Below are 24,259 nucleotides of genomic sequence, written 5' to 3'. Positions count from 1 at the left end.
AGCCTGGAGGCGTAACCTTTTTCATCCACTAGGTTGTGTAGTTACTAGTTGATGTGAGTCAATGAAAATGTTCAGACAAGAATGCACTTCGCATACCCCTATTGCGTTTGAAAATAATAATGATAATTAATTAATTGAATGGTGACAAGGGATATAGGCTACGTGGTTCACATTTAACGATACTGAAAATGCAGAAAGCGTTTTTTTTGCAAGTGTCGCCATCTTTAGTAAGGGACAATGTAACCCTGTACAAGTATGATAACATATCGACCTAAATTTTATGTTTAGAATGCTCCACAATTGCAATGCCCAAATGAGGTAACTGACATGACACATGCTGAGCTATTTTAAATTTAAACAAATTGTTAGATTGACTATGAGGTAAAGTAAAAGATAACGGCTTTCTGTCAGTCGCCATACTTGTTTTGGGTGACGCCAAATTACCTCTCTTTTCCTCCCTCTTAGTTGTCAAGAAGATGGCAGCTTCCAGGCAGGCATGAGAGGGAATACTTCTTTGAAAATTGAATGAATTTGGGCTATTTCTGTACGATAAGACCCCCCGCGCATCTTATTGGAAACTGTGCATCGAACGAAGTAAGTAGCATGCCGTTTGGATTTGAAATTCAGCTAATATTCGTGTTTTGTTGTGGCGAAACGCTCGGCCATTTTTCTTGAGGGAGCTTAAAAGTAGGCCGATTTTCTGAAAGATGGCTGCTTCCAGAGACGGCATGAAAAATAATAACATTCTTGTTGTATGCGATTGAATGCCATTTATTTTACTTGATAAGGCAATGCATATGCTATATTTAGACTAGCTCCACAGTGCATGATGAAAATCGTAGAAATCCTACAGCGTTTGGATGAAGACAGTGCCTGGCGCGGAGTTAGATGCTAGCATTGTTAAGCTAGCTAGCGAGCTATTGCCAGATGACCAAATTGGCTTAGCTTAGCTAGCAAGCTAATGTTAGCCAACGTTAGCTAGCCTCGTAATTTTCAGTTAGGCTACTATACTGTAAACGTTTTCGAATTTTGTCTACTATCTATCTGCACATGTGAACTAAAATACAAAAAACATCATGGAACGCTATGCAGCCAGCCAGCTAGCTAGACTTGCCAGCTAAAGTGGGCGATACTTTTGCAATATGGCGACTTCCAGACAAGCATGAAAATGGCAACATCGTGTTAACGGGAGCCTGGTGTTGATATTATAGTATAAACTATATTAACACAACGTGTCCTCCCTATATGTTGACTTATTAGTTACATATTGTGTTGTTGCTTAACTTAGAAGTTGTAGTACACTTTTTTCAGTCTCAGTCAGGCCAACCCCGTTATTTGTCTTTCTCTGTAGGTAGTTGGATTGATTTCCTCTCCCTGGGCTGCATCGCGGGGCACCGGAGCCCCGGTGATTGCGTCTGATATCAAAACGTGCGGTGCTCAGGTCACGCAGGTGCACTAAAGATAAAACGTTAGAATCATTACAATTTGTATGCCATTTCATGAGTTTAAACTTTCTAGCTCTGTGGTTCACTTTTCTAAAATGAGTGGGATTCTAGGTTCGACCAGACCTAGGTAATGACTAATGCTGGACCTCTTAACGAATTGCTACATTTCAAGGTAATCAACATTGTAGATTCATAGTTATCTAAAAATAAAAAGTTATATGAGAAAATTATTCCATGAGGATAGTTATATTTTGAGCAAACGACCGCCCGGTAATACCCAGTTTAATACATCCATGGTAATACCAAAACGAATGAACCTAGTTGTATTCTGTCGCCATTTTTCAGACTGGCGGAGGTTTGTTTGGTTACAAGATGGTGGCTTCCATTGAATGGAAATATGGTTGCAATAAACCTTTACATGAACTGTTTGTATACCCCATTTGCGAAACGTGAAACTTATACCGTTTATTATGCACTTTTAATGTAAGCTTATAAGTACATGGCTAACTATAGTTTTTCCTTTATGAAGTGTATTTTCTTGCCGCGTTTTCCCAATAAAAAGCGTTGATAGCATTCAGTCAAGTTTTACGTGGTCTTAAATGTACAATACTAACACTTTTCATCGCAAATAAAGGCATCATTTCACTCGAGCGCTCTTAAAAACGATACTTTAATTGCACGCGCAGTACCGATGTTATAATGACGCCCGATCCTCACAAGAATTAACAATTTCTGCAAAGCTAACAGTTAAACTTAGTGGCCATGTTCAGTCTAGTTTATGTGAAAATTAGTTGACGTTGCTGTGTTTTGTTTTTCTTGAAGAGGCAATGTCTTCTCCTGGTTCCATTGTATCTGGAACCACTGGTGCGGTTCTTCAGCCGCGATGGAAGCGGGTTCTCGGATGGTCTGGCCCTGTCCCTCGTCCGAGACATGGACACAGAGCTGTTGCCATAAAGGAACTGATGGTTGTGTTTGGAGGAGGGAATGAGGGAATTGTTGATGAACTGCACGTGTACAATACAGGTAAGGTGTCCATGTATTTATTCATTAACTTCCAAATGTCTAAAAGTAACTCTTCAAATGTGTTGTTGCAAGAACTGTGCAACATAAAAACGAATGTGATGCAAAATCATTATACCCTGATTATTAAGGAAAGAGAAGTCCAATTGTTGTTTTGTGTACAAAGCCAAATCTCCGAAACGGAGGGAAATTAAATGCATGAAAGATGAGGACCTGGGGCCCTCTAGTGGACGTCAAAGCAAGTCATGTAGAAAAATGGCGCGCTAAAATAAAATGGAAGGCAGGGGTGTTGCTGTGAGCCGTTCAACAGGCCTGGTATGAACGCAAAGCTTTAAAGAACGTAATACTAGAGTCCTAACAAGACCAACCATACCCTGTAAATAAAGCAAACATGTTTCATTATGTCATCATGATCAGGGGCGATAAACAGTGTTGTTGAAATGATCAGCTGTTTTATGTTGGTTCTGCACCACAAGAAGACTGGTGATATGTATTAATAAGATACAAAGAATTTGTACAACAGTCTACTTGACTCAGGATTATATACAGTGAAATACACCGCCATTGTTTTTATTTTTATTATTTTTTTTATTATTACAGCAACCAACCAGTGGTTCATCCCAGCAGTTCGAGGTGACATTCCCCCAGGCTGTGCTGCATATGGATTTGTTTGTGAAGGCACCAGGCTGTTGGTGTTTGGTGGAATGGTGGAATATGGAAAGTACAGCAACGATCTTTATGAGTTACAGGTACTGTGATTTGTTATTAACTCACAAAATGAACATGGTCAAAGTCATATGATTGAGGGTAGAGCTTAGATCAGGCCCAAAAAACAGGCCCAAACCAACGCGAGCCTGTGCAAATTGTGTCTGAGCCTGGCCCCGCCATTTGACTGCATTTGTGGGCCCGAGCCTGATTTAAACCCAAATTTTCTTCGTAAATTGGCTGTCTATAAGTAAACTAATTCCGAGTTGTTTGAATGACAAATGTTCAGAATTAGACTATGCTATGTGGAGGGTCTTACCTACAGTACCCTATAGCCTTCCTCTTGCAACGGACTTGCAAAGTGTAATACCTACTGTACCTAGTTTTACTGCTAGGAGTTATTTTATTTGCGATCATATGAGATCAAGTCTACCAGCTGTTATATCGGATTCACACATGCGCTACAGCAGAGACTTCCTCCGACAACAGCTCCTACTCAAGGAATTGGAATTAGTATGATGAAAATATCCCTGCGGAGATTGAGAGGCAATATTTTTATGGACATACCTGGTGCCATACAGCTGCGAAAACCCTTACCTTTCAAATGGTAACCTTTGACTGGTGATAAAAAAAAAACATAATTGACAAGGAATTAACAATCAGACTCTTGAAAGACCTTCCGAACAAAAATCTGTGCAGAATTATTACGCACAGGATCATAAATGGAACAGCATGGATTAGAAGTGAAACTGCGTGTTTATTCTGCCAAAAACAAATTAGTTTTACGTGGTTTAAATTTACGCTTTAGGCGATTCGAGCTGTAATTGTTTTATTTGATGTGTGATGTGATGTTTATTTGATGTGTGCATTGTTCACTCGGTGATGCTGTAAATGATGTGCACACACCTCAGTGTCCTTTCAAGTTTAAATAAAGGTTTAAATGAATTACACCACATTGATCGATACAATAAAAAATAACCTAATAACATACAAAATTAGAAAGAATTGACTTTGGATAGCCTTAATTCAACAAGGCACAAGGAAGGGTTAGCCTATAGCCTATAAGCCTATTAATAAATTGTAGGCAACTCAAAACTAATAAATTAAATAGGCCTATTGCAAACGCTCAAGTTGCTTGCTTTGAACAAAAATGTCTAAAATGAATAAGGCAGACTTAAAGGCTAAAAGTTTATGATTAAAAGATGATCTGTGTGCTCCAAGACTCCCTCTTTTCATACTTTTAGTCCTCTCTGTGAGCACCGGACATCTAACAAAATAAGGCTTAGCACAGGAACTCCGAGCATTTTAGCTAATACAATTAAATTGTAGGCTAATCAAAATTAAATGAAGACACTCCAGGACAGGTTGACTGGCCCCGACAGCAGCCCGCGAGTCCATCCTGTACAAACCTGCGGAAGGAAGTGTCTATGTGCTGCTATAGATAAATAAATGTCATGGGCTCAGGTTGGGCTTAGGTTCAGGTAGAAAATCAGGTTGGGCTTAGGTTCAGGTAGAAAATCAGGTTGGGCTTAGGTTCAGGTAGAAAATCAGGTTGGGCTGAGGTTCAGGTAGAAAATCAAAACTCTAATTGAGTGGTACCAAAGCTTTATTTGATTGAGTGGTAGTGGTCCTAGGATATGTCTTGTTATTTTCTCATTTAGGCCAGCCGGTGGGAATGGAAAAAGTTGAAACCTAAGGCCCCCAAGAATGGCCCCCCTCCATGTCCTCGACTGGGCCACAGTTTTTCCCTGGTGGGAAACAAATGCTACCTATTTGGTGGACTGGCCAATGACAGCGAGGACCCCAAAAACAACATTCCCAGGTACAGTATGAGGTTGTGGGATGTGACACTGAGGGCAATTCATCGTTTTACAGGTTATGAATGCTGTTTTAACATCATGTCCAGTGACAAGGTCTTGATAATTGTGTGAAATAAGTGTTCACCTCGTAATGGATGACAAAAGCTTATTAGAGTTTTAAGTGTGAATGTTTTTTTGCTCTAGATACCTCAATGATCTATACACCCTGGAGCTTCGTGCCGGCTCAAGTGTTGTGGGCTGGGACATACCGATCACATATGGCGTTCTTCCTCCCCCTCGTGAGAGCCACACTGCTGTGGTGTACACTGAAAAGGCCAGCAAGAAATCCCGCCTCATCATCTATGGAGGGATGAGTGGCTGTCGACTGGGTGATCTATGGAGTCTAGACATTGGTAAATGCTTCAATCAGGTTATAACAGTACATTCTAAACAAGTAACAAAATCATGGTCCTTTTCTGCCACAGATACCAATTATCTATAGTTAGCCTAAACGTGTCTTTTTGTGTGTGCAGAAACCCTGACCTGGACCAAGCCATCAGTGAATGGCACCGCCCCTCTGCCCAGGAGTCTCCACTCTGCCACTACCATTACAAACAAGTGAGTGTGATGCTGTCATCCCTGCATTTACATTTCATTTTTAACAATTTGAAGAGTCTTACTAGCAGCTCAGGGCTCTTTGATTCTGATCTCCAATCTCTTTATGTCCCTCTCATTGTAGGATGTACGTTTTTGGTGGATGGGTTCCGCTGGTTATGGACGACGTCAAGGTGGCCACCCATGAGAAGGAATGGAAGTGCACAAACACACTGGCCTGCCTAAATCTTGGTTTGTCCTCACTACTTTTCGATTATTGGTGCTGATAATTGCATTATATTTTAGGATTATTCACTCATAGGATCTAAAGGTGTTTATGTGAAAATGTTCCAAGTCCAAGTCTCAACAAAAGTTCCTAGAAATGGCACAGTGCCATCTGGTGGTCAAACACGAACAATCTCAAAACGGTCACCTGCAAAGGTGATGCTTGTGGAGATGCATACCCTACATGATACCTGTGGTTCTTTTATCTCATTTCTTTAGATGCCATGTGTTGGGAAACTGTTCTGATGGATACTCTGGAGGACAATATCCCACGAGCCCGTGCAGGACATTGTTCTGTGGCTATAAACTCCAGGTTGTACGTCTGGAGTGGGCGCGATGGTTACCGGAAAGCATGGAACAACCAAGTCTGCTGCAAAGACCTCTGGTACCTTGAGACAGGTAAGACAGCTCTGTGGGCCAATTGCTGTCATTTGTGGGGGTGTAGTGATGCAGTAATTTGTATGTATTGATTCTCAAGGCAACGATTCATCTGAGTCTATGTGATGTGAATAAATTGATTTGTATCATTGATATAAGCAACAACTATATATATATATATGTGTGTGTGTGTGTATATATATATATATATATATATGTGTATATATATATATATATATATATTTGCAATTGCAACTTGGTATGAAAAGGCTCATGGTAACCACTTGAAGGGTTTGTGTGTTTCATGTAGATTTGTATATCGATACTGTATCGTATTGCAGTCAGGCCTGAGGTTTACACTACTAGTCATTTGGTAGGGAGTAAAGAGCTAATGCTAATTGAACAGAAGTGATAGGACTGCCATTGTGTGTCTTATTGCTTACAGAGAGGCCACACGCTCCAGCGAGGGTCCAGCTCGTCCGCGCTAACACCAACTCTCTGGAGGTGAGCTGGGGAGCCGTGTCTACAGCAGACACCTACCTGCTGCAGCTACAGAAGTACGACATCCCTGCTACAGCTGCCACTTCGCCAGCTCTCAGCACCATCCCATCCCTGCCAGGGAACTCACCCAAGAGCCCCACCCCGGCCGCAGCTGCGCCCTCTGCACAGAGCCTTCCACACACAGGTACCTCTCTGGTGCCTCCGGCTGCCTTCCCCACAGCCTCAGGCCTGCCTTTCCTCCTCAGCTTGCCAGGGAGCTGCCTCAACAGCTTGTGGGCCAGGTAAACCATGCATGATACCACAGACCCCACTAGAAAATTAAGTCAGTGGAGGTTGTGTGATCATGTGTGGGATTAATGTAGTTGGGATCGTACAGTCACTGTGTTTTTGACTCGCAATAAAATGATTGTCCCCCACCCGGTGACAGCCGAAGGGGGGGGGACTTTAGGTTGGCCAGTGTCACGTCGTGGGTGAGTGAGTGAGTCTGTCAGTCCCCCCGTAGTACCAGAACCCACCACAAAAGGGGCGCTTTCCAATGCATTTTTTCATTGACAAGTACATTTAGATTTTTACATCAAAAACTATGCTTGGTGTCTCAGTATAGTCTCAGACTAGTTAACTCGGGAAACCATGTACTTTCTACATCCGCAGAGAGAGCTTGAGGTGTTTAGTAGAGCTAAATATGTCCGTATTTCAACATTCATTATAGGACTTTAGACCATGCAGGTTCATGGACTTGTTTGCCCACTAGATGGAGACGTTATTGTACTCTTATTCACTCTACCATGGTTTGTAGAGATCTTACTTTGGTCAATCATTGATACACATGATGTGACATTAGTAGCGCTAGATATGTCTGTGTTTCAACATTCATTATAGGACTTTTGACCATACAGGTGCATGGACTTGTGACTATTAAAACAGCGAATGTCCGTCATTGCTTTCAACGCAAAAACCTGTAAGTGTCTCAGTGTAGGCACAGTCCATTCCAGCCAGGGGCCTTTTTAGCTTGACCAGCTTCATCATCCACATGAGCTGGTTAGAGCTCACATAGTAGTACTCGGTGTAAGTTGTTTTTTTTCATTGCCAGTACATTATGATTTGAACACTGAAACTAGTATGCCATGTTTTTCAGTAAAAGTATAGTCTCTTCTACTGAGGGACATTTCTACTTTTCAAATCCAGAGTTTAGATAAAAGAAAAGATTCCTGGCTTGTTTACTCATTGTTTTACCGCTATTCTATACTATCGTGCTTGTGAATGTTGCATCCAAGGGTCATGTCTCGATTCCAGATTGCCGGCATGCTATATAAAATCACACATTATGCTGTCTTTCTTTGGTTCATTAAAAACAAACAGCCAGAAAATTGAGTGGTCTTCTATAGGGCAATATAGTGGATTTTCTGTATAAAACGCCTAATGAGAAGCAAGAGGCTTGATACCACAAGGGAACAAGCATGATGGGTGAGAGAAAACATGTTTACATGTGTACAGTACTTGTTTGAAGTTGAGACTGATCTGAAAGTTTTTTTTAATTTAATTTTATTTTTTATAGCTATCTTGAAGGTTGCAGCTCCACAGTCTGCCACTGGGACATCTATTGTCACTGTGCGCCCCAACCAAATTGGGAAATCCCCTGTCACTGTGACATCACTTCCTGCAGGAGTTCGTATGGTAGTGCCTGCCCAAACCAACCAAGGAACGGTATGAACAAAATTGTTATGCTGTAATCATAGTCATTTGAATCCAGTAACTTCTTGTGCAAAGTTTTAACCTAAAAAACTATTATCCTTTCCAGCCAATCGGCGGCAGCTCTCAGATGAGTGGCATGGCAGCGTTGGCTGCAGCTGCAGCGGCTACCCAGAAGATCCCGCCCTCCTCACCGGGCACTTTGCTCAGTATGCCGGCGGGTGCCACCATTGTCAAAACTGTAGCTGTCTCCCCTGGCTCGACTGCAGTCAGAATGACATCTCCAGTCCTGGTATGGGTCTCTGAGATGTCACCGCCAACACGACACTGACAAAAGGGTTAGATGGTCAGGATGTGTTTGCACCGGCCCAGTTGTGGCATTGACTCTCAATACTATTTCTCCACTCGTCTCTCCAGGTCAGTAACCCAGCCACTCGTATGCTGAAGACTGCAGCTGCTCAAGTGGGCACATCCACGGTGTCCTCTCCCAACACACCCAACCGGCCCATCATCACCGTGCACAAGTCTGGCACTGTCACCGTGGCCCAGCAGGCCCAGGTGGTCACCACCATGGTGGGAGGTGTCACCAAGACCATCACCCTCGTTAAGAGCCCACTCACCATGGGAGGCAGTGGCACACTGGTAAGATACTTGATTGGCTGGCTGCCAAGAGTGAGGCTGAGTAGGGAATGCTGAATGAGAGAAACGCTTACGAGAGCACAGAAAGCCCATTCAAGTCTGTTGATATGCATGCAATGTATTCAGGGAACTGTGAAATTGTTTTTTTTTTACCCTTTCAATGGTGGAATTTGATCTGCCTCGTCATAGGACACTCATGACATGCCCCAAGCATGAACCTATGATAAGCCACAGTGGCGTTTGAAAAGGTCTAAGTGACTTCGAGATAATGAACAGCATGAGTTCATAGACCTGCATGACTGTTGGGGTCAGTTAGGTATGGAATGACTTAGAAAGCATTAGTCTCAGCTGTGCACGTGACATGCTGATGTCCCGACTCCGAAGCCTGCACCACCGTGATGTTCTCTGGTGACTCATAAACCCGAGTCTCTCTCCTATGTCAGCAGATCTCCAACCTTGGCAAGATGATGTCTGTGGTACAAACCAAGCCAATGCAGACATCAGCTGTCACTGGCCAGGCTTCCACTAACCCTCTCACTCAGCTCATACAGGTCAGCTATCTGCATGAGTGCAGGAAAGGGAGGTCACTAAAACTCCATAGCACAGGAATCAACGTCTTTCCCTTTCATAATCCAGCTTCTACGTCCGCAGACCAAGGGAACTCTCCCAGCTGGTACTATACTGAAGCTGGTGTCCTCGGCGGACGGCAAGCCGGCCACCATCATCACCACCTCCCAAGCCGGAGGCACAGGACATAAACCCACCATCCTGAACATCAGCGGCATGTCTCCCACCACAACCAAACAGGGCACCACCATCATCAAGACCATCCCCATGTCAGCCATCATGACTCAGGCAGGATCCACAGGTCAGAGACTCACAAGGACCAGTGTAATGGGGATCGTGTCGAGCGTGTGACTCTGTCACGGGATACCAACAGATAGTAACTGCCAACAGTGGGGCCCGTGGGCACTGGAGGGGTCTCTCACATGCTATTGGGAGTCAAAGGAATTGAGAGCCAAACAACCGACTTTTTGTTATGTTCACCTCAGCCTAACATCGCGTTGATTTTCTTTCCTGACCTACAGTGACGAGCAGTGCAGGAATGAAGTCGCCCATCACCATCTACACCACAAAGATGATGACCACTGGTACCCCTGGCAAAATCATCACTACCATGCCCAAGCTCGGCACCGCTGGCCAACAGGGACTGACGCAGGTAGCTCACGTAACCTCTGTGTCCATTTTGCACTTAAAATACAATGAGCCTTTTGCTTTTCAGTCAAGCATGGAAAATATACAGTAAAGCACTACTGTCGGACGACGTTCATACCTTTTGAGACCTTTCTGATCATGAGCATGGAGAGAGTGCAACAAATCCATTTGGCAGTATCAAATATTTTGCTTCAGTGGATCAGCCATGTCCCTAGTTCCTCCAGTGTACCAATCTCATTACCTAACATGGTCTTTTCAGGTGGTTCTGAAAGGTGCTCCGGGCCAACCTGGCACCATTCTGCGCACTATGCCTATGGGTGGAGTCCGTCTGGTCACCCCCGTAACAATGTCTTCGGTCAAGCCAAATGTCACTACACTGGTCGTCAAGGGAACAACCGGTAAGGATAACCGTGCCAGTCAGGATGCACTTCCATTTCACCTCTGGTAGGAAAATGGTAGCCTGGCAAACCAGACTCATTGCAACAATTATTTGACGTTTTCACTAGGAGTCTGGACTTTCAGCCGCCCAGAGCGATTTGAGTGACGGATGAACTCCTTCAGCCAATTAGCATAATAAAACATAGATCAGATTCTTCTAACATTAACGTTACCGCTCGTTGCTTCGGGAGCTGCCATTACTGTTCTATCGCGTCATCATCTACGGGAACCAATCAGCGAACAGCAGTTAAAATGCAGTCTCCTGATTGGTGCCCATTCTGGGACAACTCAAATCGCTCTGGAAGGCTGAAAGTTCATAGTGAAAACGTCAAAAAAGATTGCGATGAGTCGGTTTTACCAGGCTAGGCTTACCATGGCAGACGTTTGCCATTTGGCAAACGGGACCCGTCTGTTCCATCTGCCATTTCTGACATATGTCCCTCCCCACTCCCCCAGGTGTTACCACTCTGGGGACGGTCACAGGCACCGTCTCCACCAGGCTGGCAGAGGGCAGTGTGGCCAGCGCCAACGCCTCTCTGGCCACTCCCATCACCACCCTGGGCACCATCGCCACTCTGTCCAGCCAGGTCATCAACCCCACTGCCATCACTGTGTCAGCAGCTCAGACCAGCCTGACCACCGCCTCGACGCTGTCCTCCTCCACCATCACCATGCAGGTGAGCTCCCAGGGCCACTCTCTTCCTCTGAATATAGGGAAACGGAAATGTTTGTCCGCTTTTGTTTTCTTGTCAACCAGTGTTTCATGTGCTTGGCATCTACCGGTAAGCTATATTTCTCTCCTCAACAGTCGGTGAACCAGCCCACTCAGGTGACTCTCATCACCACCCCCAGTGGGGTTGAGGCTCAGCCAGTGCAGGATCTTCCCGTGTCCATCCTGGCCTCCCCCACCTCTGAGCAGCCCTCCGCTACAGAGGCTGGTGAAGGCCCTGGTACCGTCACCCTGGTCTGCTCCAACCCTCCCTGCGAGACCCACGAGACCGGAACCACCAACACCGCCACCACTGCCTCTGCCTCCATAGGGGGGGTCCAGAGGGTGTGCTCCAACCCGCCATGCGAAACCCACGAGACGGGCACCACAAACACTGCCACCACTGCATCAGCAAACATGTCTACACCGCGCATGTGCTCCAACCCACCCTGTGAGACCCACGTGACCGGAACCACCACCACTACCACCACAGCGTCTGCCTCCATAGGAGTAGAGGTCCAGAGGGTGTGCTCCAACCCGCCGTGTGAGACTCACGTGACGGGCACCACCAACACTTCCACTCAGGCCTCGTCCAGTATAGGTGCTGGGCAGACTGGCGTTGTGCAGAGGGTGTGCTCTAATCCGCCGTGTGAGACCCACGAGACGGGCACCACCAACACCTCATCCATGGCCACATCCAGCATGGGAGGCAACCAGCCAGCTACAGGAACAGGAACTGTGCAAAGGGTGTGCTCCAACCCCCCCTGTGAAACCCACGAGACGGGGACCACCAATACAGCCACCACTGCCACCTGCAACATGGAGACTGGCGAGGGCACAGGTATAACTTGCCCCTTATTCAGAGAGCACTGAATGTCTTGTTTGATTAATCTCAACCTCATTTTCTTTGTGCAACTGTTACCTTGAGTCGTCCCCAGAAAATGTGTATAACAAACTAGGCTCACCCCCACTGATGTGTGTGTTGACCCACAGTCCAGCAGAGTGAGGAAGGAGCTGACAGTGCTAGCAGCACAGAAGTGCCCTCCACCACAGCACCAGCTAGCAGCCCGCCTTCCACCACCCAGGGCAGGGCCATCACAACGGTGACCCAGTCCACACCAGCCCCTGGACCCTCAGTACCTGTAAGACTTAGGAATGTGATTTTTGCTGATTAATACGTTTTTTTCCGACCTGAAAATGTGACCCACTAGCCTGGGTCCAGACCTTTGAATCCGCCCACTCCACCGAGTTAACTGATTCTTGAAGATCTCAACAGAGTGTAACGAGTTCACAATTCTGTCTGATACCAGGCTAGTGACTCACATGAATCACGCAGATCTGTAAAACAACAAAGAAAAGCTGCCCAAGTGAATAGAGAGGATTTGAGGACGTGCATGAAGATTTCTTTTCAAGTAGCCTGTCTACGAGGACATTTGTTTGCGTTTAGCTCAAACTCATTAGCCTTATTTCCACTGTCGTGCCGAACCGTTCTGAGCATGCAGGGTAACCGTTCCGACGGTGTTTCCACATGGGACCGGTTGGGCCCAGAACCGTTCCCATGGCACGGTTGTGTAACCGTACTGAGTGAAGCAGAAACGTTCTTTAGTAGAAATGTGAAAGTTAGTTCCGCAAACAACATTCCGTGGAACGCAACAGCCCGAGAGGTGGAAACAGACACTGTAATCGTTCCCACGGGTCCGGAGCGGTTTGAGCACGGTATCAGTTCAGCACGACAGTGGAAATAAGGCTATAGTCAGTACCTGATCAGTACTGCTGCCTGACCCGTTCTGCACATGCTTGCCAGTTTTTAAATTTTTAAGAAAGTGGCAACCTATTACTATCTTATCTATTACTTGTGGAAACCTAGAAGGCTAGGCATAATATAGTATATAGTATAATATGGACATGGCTAATAATATACAATACAATCAGTATACAATATTATGCAACAGGTAGTTGACCGTGCATTATGATTGGATAAGAGACATAGATTGGCACACTAGCAGTCTAGACCCTGCGAGCACTCTATACTTGGTATGATATGAATGAACCAGGTCCTTCGGTTATCACTTGCTGGTGAGCAGAAATGACAGACAAATACTAGGGCTGTCAATCAGTTTTAAAAATGTATAATGTATTACATGATCTGTAATTAATTAATCAAATTAATCGCCTATATCATTCTTTGCTGGGAAAAGCTCCCAAATGAAGATATTTCAATTAAAAGATTATTGTGGCAGGCGATTAAAGCATTGAATAGAAAAAAAGTGTATTTTGAAGTCAATATATTGTTTTATTAAATTATTATTTGCCATATCTTGTCAGGCTATCAATCAATCTGAGCAACATATTCATCTTGCGCCTATACTGTATGTCCGTGGATTTTCAAAACTATTGTGCCTCTTCACGGCGGCTTGTAGCTGGATTTGAGGACTCAATTTCCGTTAAGCTCTTGTCTTCTACCATAGCAATTGACCTGCAGTCCATAGCAATTCATTTTGCGACTGAGTTTGTCAATTTGTCTGAAGTAGACTTAGCCTACTCATTCTGTGCTGCCTGCTCTCTGTAGCCTACGGGGTCCACTGGGCAATTTTTTATTTTATTTTTATTTTTTACTGTTAATTTTTGCCTAATTAATTGATCTAATTAACATATTAAATTGACAGCCCTAATAAATATAAATGCTGGTATACGTCAGCAGTTGAATACAAACTTTTCAACTCTGTCCCTATCTCCCTAGCCTCTCTCGTCGATCGCTGCAGCAGCTTCCACAGAGGAGCCCATGCAGACCGAAGACACTTCGTCAGCAGGAGCGGTGCCAATGGAGGAGGGTGGAGAAGGGGTACGACTACGCGCAGAGGCAAAAACTGCTTCAAAGCTGTTATTCATGTGTATAACCCCTTTTTTTCTTTTTATGTAACCGGTTGATTGTTTGGCCTCTCCGCAGACGGTAGCAGATGCCGCCTCGGTGGCGGTGGGGCTGCCCCCAGAGCTGATGTCAGAGGGCCAAGGTGCCACCCTCGTGGTGACTGGGTTGTCTGCAGAGGAGCTGGCTGTCACTGCAGCAGCTGAGGCTGCGGCTCAGGCAGCAGCCACCGAGGAGGCCCAGGCGCTTGCCATCCAGGCCGTCCTCCAGGCCGCACAGCAGGCCGTCATGAGTAAGTACCTCCATAGCGACAGATACCCACGGCAGGGTACTACTGGTATTACTAGATTTACATCCGAAAAAACAAAACAAAAACCTGATACTCACGCTAGAATCGGGTGCTGCCTCACTCTCCCTCATAGACGAGGGTGTATCAGGGTCAGATGGCCAGCAGTCGGCCACCATCCCCATCGTGCTGACCCAGCAGGAGCTGGCAGCCCTGGTGCAGCAGCAGCAGCAGCTCCAGGAGGCCCAGGCTCAGGCTCAGGCAGCGGCCCAACAGCAGGGGAACGCCCAGGCCAGCCTCCCCACTGAGGGCCTGGCCCCGGCCGACAGCCTCAACGACCCCACCGCAGAGAGTAACGGGCACAACGAGATGGCTGCCGCCATCACCAGAGCCGTGGCGTCGTTGTTGCCACGCACCACTGCTGAGAGTGAGTGTTAACGTTCTGATGCTTTTCCTATCTCTTACACTTGCACGCTTACTACACTTACACTCTCTTATACGTACATGCTTCTGTTTGAACTTTAAAATGGGAGATTCTCCAGAACTTTCGTTTGACCTCCCTCTCGTCTTCTCAACGCCACAGCTCTGGCCCCCTCGAGCACATTTGCATCTGCGGCTGTCGCCAGTCCAGCCAAGCTGCAAGCTGCCACCACGCTAGCAGAGGTGGCTAACGGCATTGAAGGCGGGGTAAGTTTCATACCTTCCTGATGAAGCTTTAGAATTGAAGGCATAGAAGAGAAACATGATCTGATTTCCGTATTGGTTCCCTGTAGAAACCAACCCCTCAACCAGCCCCTGTGAGGAGCCTGGTCAAAAAAGAGAACCAGTGGTTTGACGTTGGAATGGTGAAGGTGACGAACATGGTGGTCACCCACTTCTACATGCCAGGGGACGACTCTCCAGTAGAGGTGAGCCACACCTACAGTCGCTCTCAGGACACCTGGGCTGGTATTCACAAAACATTTGATCTTACCACTAGGAGTACTCCTGAATCACACTTAAAGTTCCTAGCTAAGAGTTCCCTCTTAAAACCTATTCACAAAGCTGCTAAAACCAACTTATACTAAGGAATTCTTAAGCTAAAAGTAATGCTCTGTGCACATTAGTGTTGCGGCAATACATTGTGGTGCAACTCCCTCTGATACAATAATTGCATTTAATGTTGGAAAAGTCAGTGTACTACTACTTGCCAGAACTCACAAGTGCATCTCTTTTATAAAACAAATGATAAGAGCATAATCTAGTGAAGAATAGCAAGCAACGTATCACAGGCTGTGTTCGTTCACCTGCCGCCATTACTCAACTGTCATTACAACGGGTACCATGTCACTTATTAAAATTAGAGATGGGACCGATCCAGTATCGGGATCGGGCTCCGATACTGACGTGGTTCACGGATCGGGTAACGGCCTGACTTTGCCGATCCATGTACTGATTTAGATGAAGTGAAAGGGCTCCAGTTCATTCATTCAATCATAGACTACAATTTGTTTCCCTCAGTCCAGCGTCTAGTTCACCAAACTAGCCAACCTTTCAGACCGAAAAAAGTTTTAAATAGTTTGCAAAGAACGTTCAAGTGAAAGTTTCGAGTTTCGTGCGCTGCTCGAGTTGGTTACACTAGACGGTGGTGGAGGATTTCCTAAAGTAAAAGTGCCTATTTGGCTATATTTCAGATTTAAACCCAATGCTAATAGGGAACCTGATAACATGAATGATGCAATCTGTAAACTAGAGCCATTTCTCTCCTTACTCTTGTCATGTCATAGTGAAATATCACACCATTGCTCTCTACTGAGGCTGAGAGCCACTGTTGCACATGCTGAGTGAGTGACAGGAGTGCAGAGCAGACTCATCCTAAGCTTTTTTTTTTTTTTACTTTACAACTTAGTTATTTTTATTTAATGAAAGTGGCCGCTGATACGCAAAAATGAATATATAGTAGCATTTAAGGATTCTTTCATTGCTAGGCATACATCCAATATACAGTACAAGAAGCTATATGGGAGTGAAGTTATTGTTTTAGGTCCTCAACCTTGCAGCAACAATATAAGATACAGGATGGTGTATGCAAAGTGTATAAAGTCTGTTAATGATAATTCATTTAATCATAAATAATTATTCAAGAAAAAAGAACGTTAGTATTGGAATCGGAACTGAAAAGGTGGATTGGTGCATCTCAAATTAAAATTGTAATAGTTTTTCGCCGCTTGCATTTGCGAGGTAATGTTCCATAGGCTAATCAGGCAAGTTAGCTAATGTTGTCCTCTGTATCCGTGGACACTTAAGCTATTGTAAATTGTTCCCGCATTACAGGCATTTTATCATCAGCACTTAAAACTGCCCTGGTAAAACCTATTCTGAAGAAAGACAACTTCAGAACTTCAGAAATGACTCCTCAGTCATTTTAGACCAATCTTCAACCTCCCTCTGGTTCAGGACTTATTTTACTGGCCGAGAAACACAGATGACATTGGGTCCCACAAGGATCAATTCTAGGGCCCTTACTTTTCAGTGTGAACATGTTACTCCTACGAGATGTAATGAGAAGGAACTTAAGCTACCATAGTTATGCTGATGACACCCAGCTCTACATTTCTGTGACACTACTCTACAGCTCAGTTAACCGTTTGATAGAATATATCGCTGACATAAATGTGTGGATGTCACAGAGCTTCCTCCAGTTAAACCAGCACAAAACTGAAGTATCGATCATTGGTGAAAATGGTGAAAGAGAGAGAGACTATCGGTGCACTTAAAAGCACTGTCACTGAATACCAAATGCCAGGCCAGAAACATCTTAGACCGACCTGATCTTAGCTTTGAGGCCCATATAAAGAATGTGATGAGGACCTCATTTTATCACCTAACAAACATTGCCAAGGTGAAACCTTTCCTCTCAGACTGATACTGAAAGATTAATGCATGCTTTTTTTACTAGCAGGCTAGATTATTGTAACTCTCCTGTGTGTGGCCTAAAAAAGTGATTAGTCAACTCCCAACTGAAATGCTGCAGTGTGTTCTTACAAAGATCAGAAGGAGGTCTATAAATCCATACATAATCATGCACCTAAATACATGTCAGACATGCTTTTAAAATAAACACCTTGTAGGCTCCTCAGATCCTCTGGCGCTGAGCTTTTAATGGTTCCTAGAGCCAGGACTAAGGCATGGGGAGGCAGCCTTCAGTTCTTATGCCCCCAGCCTTAACTGTAACTTTGCTCCGCCCCCGTGCCTGACACGTACAGTACACGTTACACGTTTTTGGCCTTTCGTTACAAGTTCGTGTACAAGTCTCTTACTGTCATCATTCCGAAATCGCTTATTGCTGCTTTAACATAGCTAGGCCTATATACATTCTTGAACTCCTTAACAAAGGATATTGTTACTCATTTGTGTCATTCACTTAAGAAAGTTATAAAACATGAGACAAGTGCAGTGTGCATAGTTGTATTTATTAAAATAAATAGGATGTGTCATAGTTTTTTCCTCCCCAACCAATGGGAGAAAATGGACGACTGTCAACTTTTAGTTAGGGCAGCCCTAGTGGTCAGGGGGGCAAGTGAGACCAATCCAGCTTTTAATGGTGTTGTCTGTTTGATATAGGATGACTCGGGCACCATGCCAGACTACACTCAAATGAAGAAAATGGAGCTGCAGTCTGGCACAGCCTACAAGTTCCGTGTTGCTGGCATCAATGCTTGCGGCCGTGGGGCTTTCTCTGAGATCTCCGCTTTCAAGACCTGTCTGCCAGGTTTCCCTGGGGCACCATGTGCCATCAAAATTAGCAAGGTACTTTTCTTACCTGGTCGTGAAGTATGGATTGTAGCTGTGACCTTATATTGATTGAATTGCTCAAGGTCTATTCTTATAACTAACTGTCCTGTTCCATTGTGCTAATTGTAATCGTTTCTCCCTCAGAGCCCCGATGGAGCCCATCTGACCTGGGAGCCTCCCTCAGTAACGTCAGGAAAGATCATTGAGTACTCTGTGTACCTGGCCATTCAGAGCAGCCAGACAGCCGAACCCAAGGCCTCTACCCCAGCCCAGCTGGCCTTCATGCGTGTGTACTGTGGACCCAACCCCTCCTGCCTGGTGCAGTCCTCTAGCCTCTCAAACGCCCACATCGACTACACCACCAAGCCAGCCATCATCTTCCGTATTGCCGCACGCAATGAGAAGGGCTATGGCCCTGCCACACAAGTCCGATGGCTGCAAGGTGGGCACACCTGCTCATAACTTATCTAATAGTGATATGAATGCATACAGTAGGTGCATCTTAATGTGCATTGGTTTTTGTTCACTTATTATTATTTTTTTATTATTATTTTTTAACCTTTCTCTTTTAAAGAGTCCAGCAAAGATGGTGCCTCAGCTAAACCTGCCCCAAAAAGACCTGTCTCTTCACCTGACGTGTAAGTGAACCCCTCTCATTCACTATATTCCACAAACATTATAATTTGAGCAGGTTGGGATGCTCATTAATCCAGCAACAATAAGCAATTCAAAACATGCATTTGTTTTCTGTCTGCAGTAAGGCGACTGGTCAAAAGAAAGCAAGAACGGACCAGTGAGATCTCAGCACCCCATCCAACCCCAACCTTCCATCCTTGCCATCTCTCCCCCTTCTCTCGCTGTCCTCGTTACCAGAAAGACTGACCCCTCCATCTCCTCATCACCACTTTGCCCCATACTCATGTTTGACCCAAGTCCAACCAGCTAGTGGCAAACCAGCAGCAGAAAACCAACAAATGTCAGTCTGAGATGGTTCTGCAGGAAAGATCCTTTTTTTTTTGTTGTAGCTCATGCTACTTTTAAAGCAACACAAATGAGAAGCACATTTTAGCTTTTTCTTCCGTCTCTTTTTTCCCAACCCCCCTCCTGCCATCAGTCCTTAATAAATATATCATTTTGTCTAGTTTGTTTTAGATAAGCAGTTTAGAGAAACATGTACAGCTTCATGAGCCCGCCTGAGCTTTGTGTTACTTTTTCAATCTATCATTTGGGGGATGTTGAGAGAGACTATATGAGAGGATGTACAGTTGGAGGTTGAGCTGAACAAGGTGATGTTAATTAAGATGGGAGAAATAATCAATAGGGAAAACAAATAAAGCACTTGTCCTCAAATAAATGGGACAATTTCCCCTCCAAGGAGAAATATGCCTCGTCAAGAAACCAATCTGTACAGACATCATACTGGACTCTTTGTCTCCTGGTGATGTCATCACTGTGCGCGCTTACACTGAGATGAGGACTGATGGTCGATGCTCTGAAGTGGACAAAAGAATGAGGAAGGAAGAGATTTGTAAAGGACAGACTTTGATAGGACTGAGACTTGCAGCACACAAAAAATCTTGCAAAATCTTCCCAAAAATAGCAGGCAATGATGCTGAAGATCTTTGTGTAGTTTATTTTTGTATTTTTAAAGCTTTTTCTTGTGTGTATGTGTATGTCAGTGTGCTTTTTTTTTTTTTTTTAAAACACATTTTTTTGTTTTTTACTATTGTTCCCCTTAGGTTAAACCCTTTAGGTTTAAGTGTTTGTGAGAAAAGGGTGGCAGAGTTGAGGGAGCGATTATATTTTAAAATCTTGGTTCCATCAGTTGTATGTTCTTGTTTTATCAGAGGGTATGGAAAAGAGATACTTTTTTGTATTTGTTCTGCCTAGGACACTGATGTTATGGGACTGAAGGGAACATTAAAATGGACCCTGGAAAGGACTTTTACTTTGTTTACTACAACTTTTTATGCTAGTGTCACCTGATGTATGCCATACATGGATATAAGGAATATAATGAAGAAAATATGATCAATTCTCATATTTCTCTAGCCTCCCCCAGTGTCTCAGTTAGTAGTTAATATGCTTTAGTAGACTTGAATTTGTGGCTTGCCCTTCCCCCTAAATTTATCTTAGTGTATTACTGTCCCTACACTGTTGAGGAACATGTGAAACCCATTATTAATATTTTAATTTCTTATTCCATTGCCCTACATAATGCTACAGATTACAGAAGAGGTGTGAAAATTTATGGTAAAATGTATAACCTTTATTTCTTTAAATGACATGTCATGGTGGGGATGAAGAGGCATAGTCAAGAGTTTGGACTCACTTGTAAATTAGTTCCTTCATACAGCAAGAAGAAAAAAAACATGTTGGCCTTTTTATATAATTACCTGTAACACAATGTTTTTACATGTTGGTCATCTCTTGATTGCCTTTTGTGTCTTGAGTTATAAAAGAAATAGAAATATATATATATACCGTCTCCCTGATCAATTATGATTTGCTTTGGTCAACTGATTCACTGTAGGAGTGTGATCTCTACTGTCACAGATCTTAATTACAATACAGGTTAAATTACTCAGAGGACATCTCATGGTGCCTGCGCACTACGCCAGCCAACCAACCAACGTTAAATTGGTGTGCCATGTGTTGGTGACTGTTGGCTAGATGGATTTTTTTATTGCTGAACATGCTGGATTTTAAACTTACAACATTCTTACACAATTGCCAACTTAAGAATGTTTGGAGTTGGATGGCCTTGGTTGGGGCCGTGTGCAGGCATCAGTAGAGTGGACACAATACTGCATATCAGTGGTTGGCAAAATAAAAGACTCAGTTGTTAGAATGGAAATGACTAGAGAAAGAAAATAGAGCCAAGAGAACTCGCCACCTTTCTCAATTGTACTATTTGCACCTTGGTTTCAGTCTCCAGTTTTTCCTGATTTATTTCTAGTGAAAATTCAATTTCACATTCATGATTTTTTGTGTCAGTGTGTCTGTTGAACAAAACTAGACATGCATGCAAAACAGTGTATTTTAGTAGTGATGCCTTAAGTTAGACCATAAGCTGAAGGATCTTAAAAGAAAAAAATACATTTAATGAGTTGTTCCTTGCAATGTGGTATACAAATGTCCTTTTCTTCCTCAGTACCTTTATTGGCTCACCCTTACTAGGTCGGTCATCAGCAGCGCCGAGGTCTCTGGATTCCTCCATCACTGGGACAGGTGCTGGTCTCAGCACCGACACATGTTGTTGCTAGTTTCTTCCGGCTGTTTGCAGGCTATCTGGAAATGTCCTGTATTTTCCAATGTGTGTTTTTTGTACTGTAGGGAGTAATGTATCTTTTATCATCAAAATAAACTTGTTAAACATCAATGTGTTTCTCAATATTTGTGTCATACTTCTACCATTATGCATGCTAACTAAAAGTTAAGCTTACATTTTCAATTATAAACAGTGCACTATAAGCACATACTGGTCTATAGTCACTCACCTGGTCTAAGGCTGCGGTTGCAGCTTTTAAAAATGGCGTGTCCACATCGGTATCCTCCTTGGCACTTCCCTCATAATACTGTGCTCCCATCTCTTTACACCACTGCAATGCTTGCTTGGGTGACACCTGGTGGGAAGGGCCATCTGTTAGAATGTCTGCAGGTTAACATTTCCACACACACACTGATGTCGGAGATCAGACTTCTGAAAGGTGAAGACTAATAAACTGACTGCATCTCTGCAGCCCCCTTGTCTCCTCTCCTTCGTTCACTAATGCATGTTAGAAATGATAACTTCACTAATTCTATGCTGCCATATCAGATAGAGGAGAATGTGCCGTGACTGACCTCTCTGTTATTCAAATCAGTCTTGTTGCCGAGCACAATGAATGGGAAGTTAGCAGGGTCAGGGGGGTCTCCCTGGACAAGGAACTCTTTTCTCCACACCTCCAGGGCAGAGAAAGAGGCTCTGGATGTGACGTCAAACACTAGCATGCAACAGTGAGACCCGCGGTACAGGGGCGTACCAAGAGACTGGAACCTCTCAGTGCCTGCAGTGTCCCAGATCTGAAGGAGGGGAAAGAGACTCAACAGCTGTGTGAAGCCAAGGTTTTGTCACGACAGTCACAGACAGCTTATTGTTGGACTGACCTTAACATCAGTTAAGAACGAATGTAAGATTTCTCAGCAGCCATGAATAACAGCCTGGATAACATCAGTGTATGGGTTATGAGAGCCACTCACAGTTTGATGATGAACTTGTACATTTCCAGAGCTTCAATTGCTGATTAAGGATACGACTTGAACAGTCATATCCAACAATGGCTTACCTGCAGAACAACTGTAGAGCCACCTATATGAACTTCATTAGTTAGAAAGTCAGTCCCAATGGTGGCTTTGTACATGTTGGTGAATCGGTGGTTCACGTATTTGTGCATGACGGAGGACTTTCCCACCCTGTGTACACAGGTAGATTGTCGAAGAAACGGTACATAGAGAGAGGGAGAGATAGAGAGAGAAAGAGAGAGAGAGAAAGTTACTTATTAAGGCTACACACAGTCGGAGCCTCATGTCAAACCAGTTTTTAGCGTTTTGGACAGCAAAAGCACTGGCTCTCGACCAGAAAACTGGTTAAACTGCGGCAAATCACTTGCTGCAACCGCTCACGTCAAGGGCTCGCAAATCGTGAGCTGTTGTAATTTTGTCTCTACGACTGTCACCTTTTTTTTTTTTTTTAAGATTTTTTTAGGCGAGGAAGTAACCACGCAGATTCCCAATAAGTGGTCAGTTTATCCAAATACGCCATACTGATATGGTAGTAATAAAAGACACGTCATGTGATCTAGTCTCTCAAAAATCACACAAACTTAATTTCCAACATGCCTAAATTGGTCAGGGATTAAGCGTTTTTACTCACCCGGAGTTCCCAATGAGTATTAGTTTCAAGTGTATCTTGTCCGTCACGAAGTTCTGGCAATTCATAGTTCACAAATAGTTTGTGGAAACTACACAGTTGGTCTGGGTGCGTACATGAGCAATCTCATCAATTAATTAAATCAATCACGATCGTGAGACGATGTCCCTGATTCTGGTGGAGAACTATGTAGCCTAATGGTTCAAACGTTTATGTCTATCGGCAGCCCAAATCCAGCAAATTTACAGCGCAACCCAGTGCGGGTAGTAAATTCCCCCATCCAGACAGTTTGTGTTCCTGAAGTGGTTCCTCACGGAGTTCCAACCTCACGCCAGGAACCGCTCAACCACCAGCAGGGGGTGATCATGTATCTGGAATGATGCTGCATTTTGAAGAATCATTTTATTTTGATGACCTCTAAAAAGAACGTATGCTACTGTATCTCAAGGATATTCCATTCAAATCCCTAACAGTGTTTTTCATTCAATAGGCTATCTGACCAGTGACAATCTGTTTCATGAAACACATCTGAGTAGTCTAGTAGTAGAGGTAGTAGTTGTGTAATATTTTATTGATATAAATTGCACTGTAACATCGAAAGATACAAATGCACATATACAATATACATAAATCCAAGTATACAAGAGTGCAAATAGGCTAAACGAGTGTATAACAGTCGGTATATAGGTTCCATAGCATGCCTTAGTTGTGCAAACATGCCTACGATGTGCAAGATTTAAGTGTTTGGGGATGCATTGAAGGGGATGCATTGACCAGTCTGATAGCAGCTGGTGTGAGTCTGTGTTTTAAGAGTGTGGTGCCAATTTTGTATATTAAAAATAAAATACCAAAATGAGGCCAGGAAGAGACTGTAATTTTGATTTAGGCTACTGGATTGTAGATATATCTGTTTAACCCTTTCATTCACACACACACACACAGACAGTTACAGCGTTAACAAAATAAAAAATAATGAGTTAGGTGTGTGTGTGTGTGTGTGTGTG

General features: G+C 44.0%; 2 protein-coding genes across 4 annotated transcripts; one reads left to right on the top strand and one right to left on the bottom strand.

Annotated features, from left to right (window-relative positions):
• The first annotated feature begins 475 nt into the window (after positions 1–475).
• hcfc1a (host cell factor C1a) lies at positions 476–19,241 on the top strand. Of its 2 annotated transcripts, none has more exons than XM_084441101.1 (28): positions 476–594; positions 2,268–2,468; positions 3,066–3,214; positions 4,832–4,992; positions 5,174–5,382; positions 5,503–5,587; positions 5,709–5,815; positions 6,068–6,247; positions 6,672–6,911; positions 8,283–8,431; positions 8,526–8,708; positions 8,834–9,058; positions 9,502–9,606; positions 9,707–9,923; positions 10,144–10,274; positions 10,530–10,668; positions 11,165–11,385; positions 11,517–12,258; positions 12,411–12,559; positions 14,158–14,259; positions 14,365–14,575; positions 14,706–14,996; positions 15,153–15,256; positions 15,343–15,477; positions 18,173–18,358; positions 18,488–18,785; positions 18,918–18,981; positions 19,101–19,241. In XM_084441101.1, exons 2-28 carry the CDS (start codon positions 2,273–2,275, stop codon positions 19,138–19,140), a joined length of 5,019 nt encoding a protein of 1,672 aa, XP_084297227.1. In that variant the 5' UTR covers positions 476–594; positions 2,268–2,272; the 3' UTR covers positions 19,141–19,241. The 2 variants fall into 2 exon arrangements, with proteins under 2 accessions (XP_084297227.1, XP_084297228.1); XM_084441102.1 differs by lacking the exon at positions 476–594 and adding an exon at positions 1,522–1,617.
• LOC311311406 (ras-related protein Rab-7a) lies at positions 19,155–23,525 on the bottom strand. 2 transcript variants are annotated; one of them, XM_084441104.1, is made up of 5 exons: positions 23,259–23,525; positions 22,672–22,798; positions 22,190–22,408; positions 21,844–21,986; positions 19,155–21,673 (listed from the first exon to the last, which is right to left on the bottom strand). In XM_084441104.1, the coding sequence occupies exons 1-4, from the start codon at positions 23,321–23,323 to the stop codon at positions 21,870–21,872; spliced, it is 528 nt and encodes a 175-aa protein (XP_084297230.1). In that variant the 5' UTR covers positions 23,324–23,525; the 3' UTR covers positions 19,155–21,673; positions 21,844–21,869. The 2 variants fall into 2 exon arrangements, with proteins under 2 accessions (XP_084297230.1, XP_084297229.1); XM_084441103.1 differs by having other exon boundaries at positions 19,160–21,673; positions 21,844–21,969.
• Positions 23,526–24,259: the final 734 nt, after the last annotated feature.

This window comes from Borostomias antarcticus (assembly GCF_949987555.1).
Source record: "Borostomias antarcticus genome assembly, chromosome: 7".
In the NCBI taxonomy this organism is placed as follows: domain Eukaryota; kingdom Metazoa; phylum Chordata; class Actinopteri; order Stomiiformes; family Stomiidae; genus Borostomias; species Borostomias antarcticus.
Note: the sequence above shows the minus strand (reverse complement) of the source record. Positions and strands in the feature narration are given on the sequence as shown.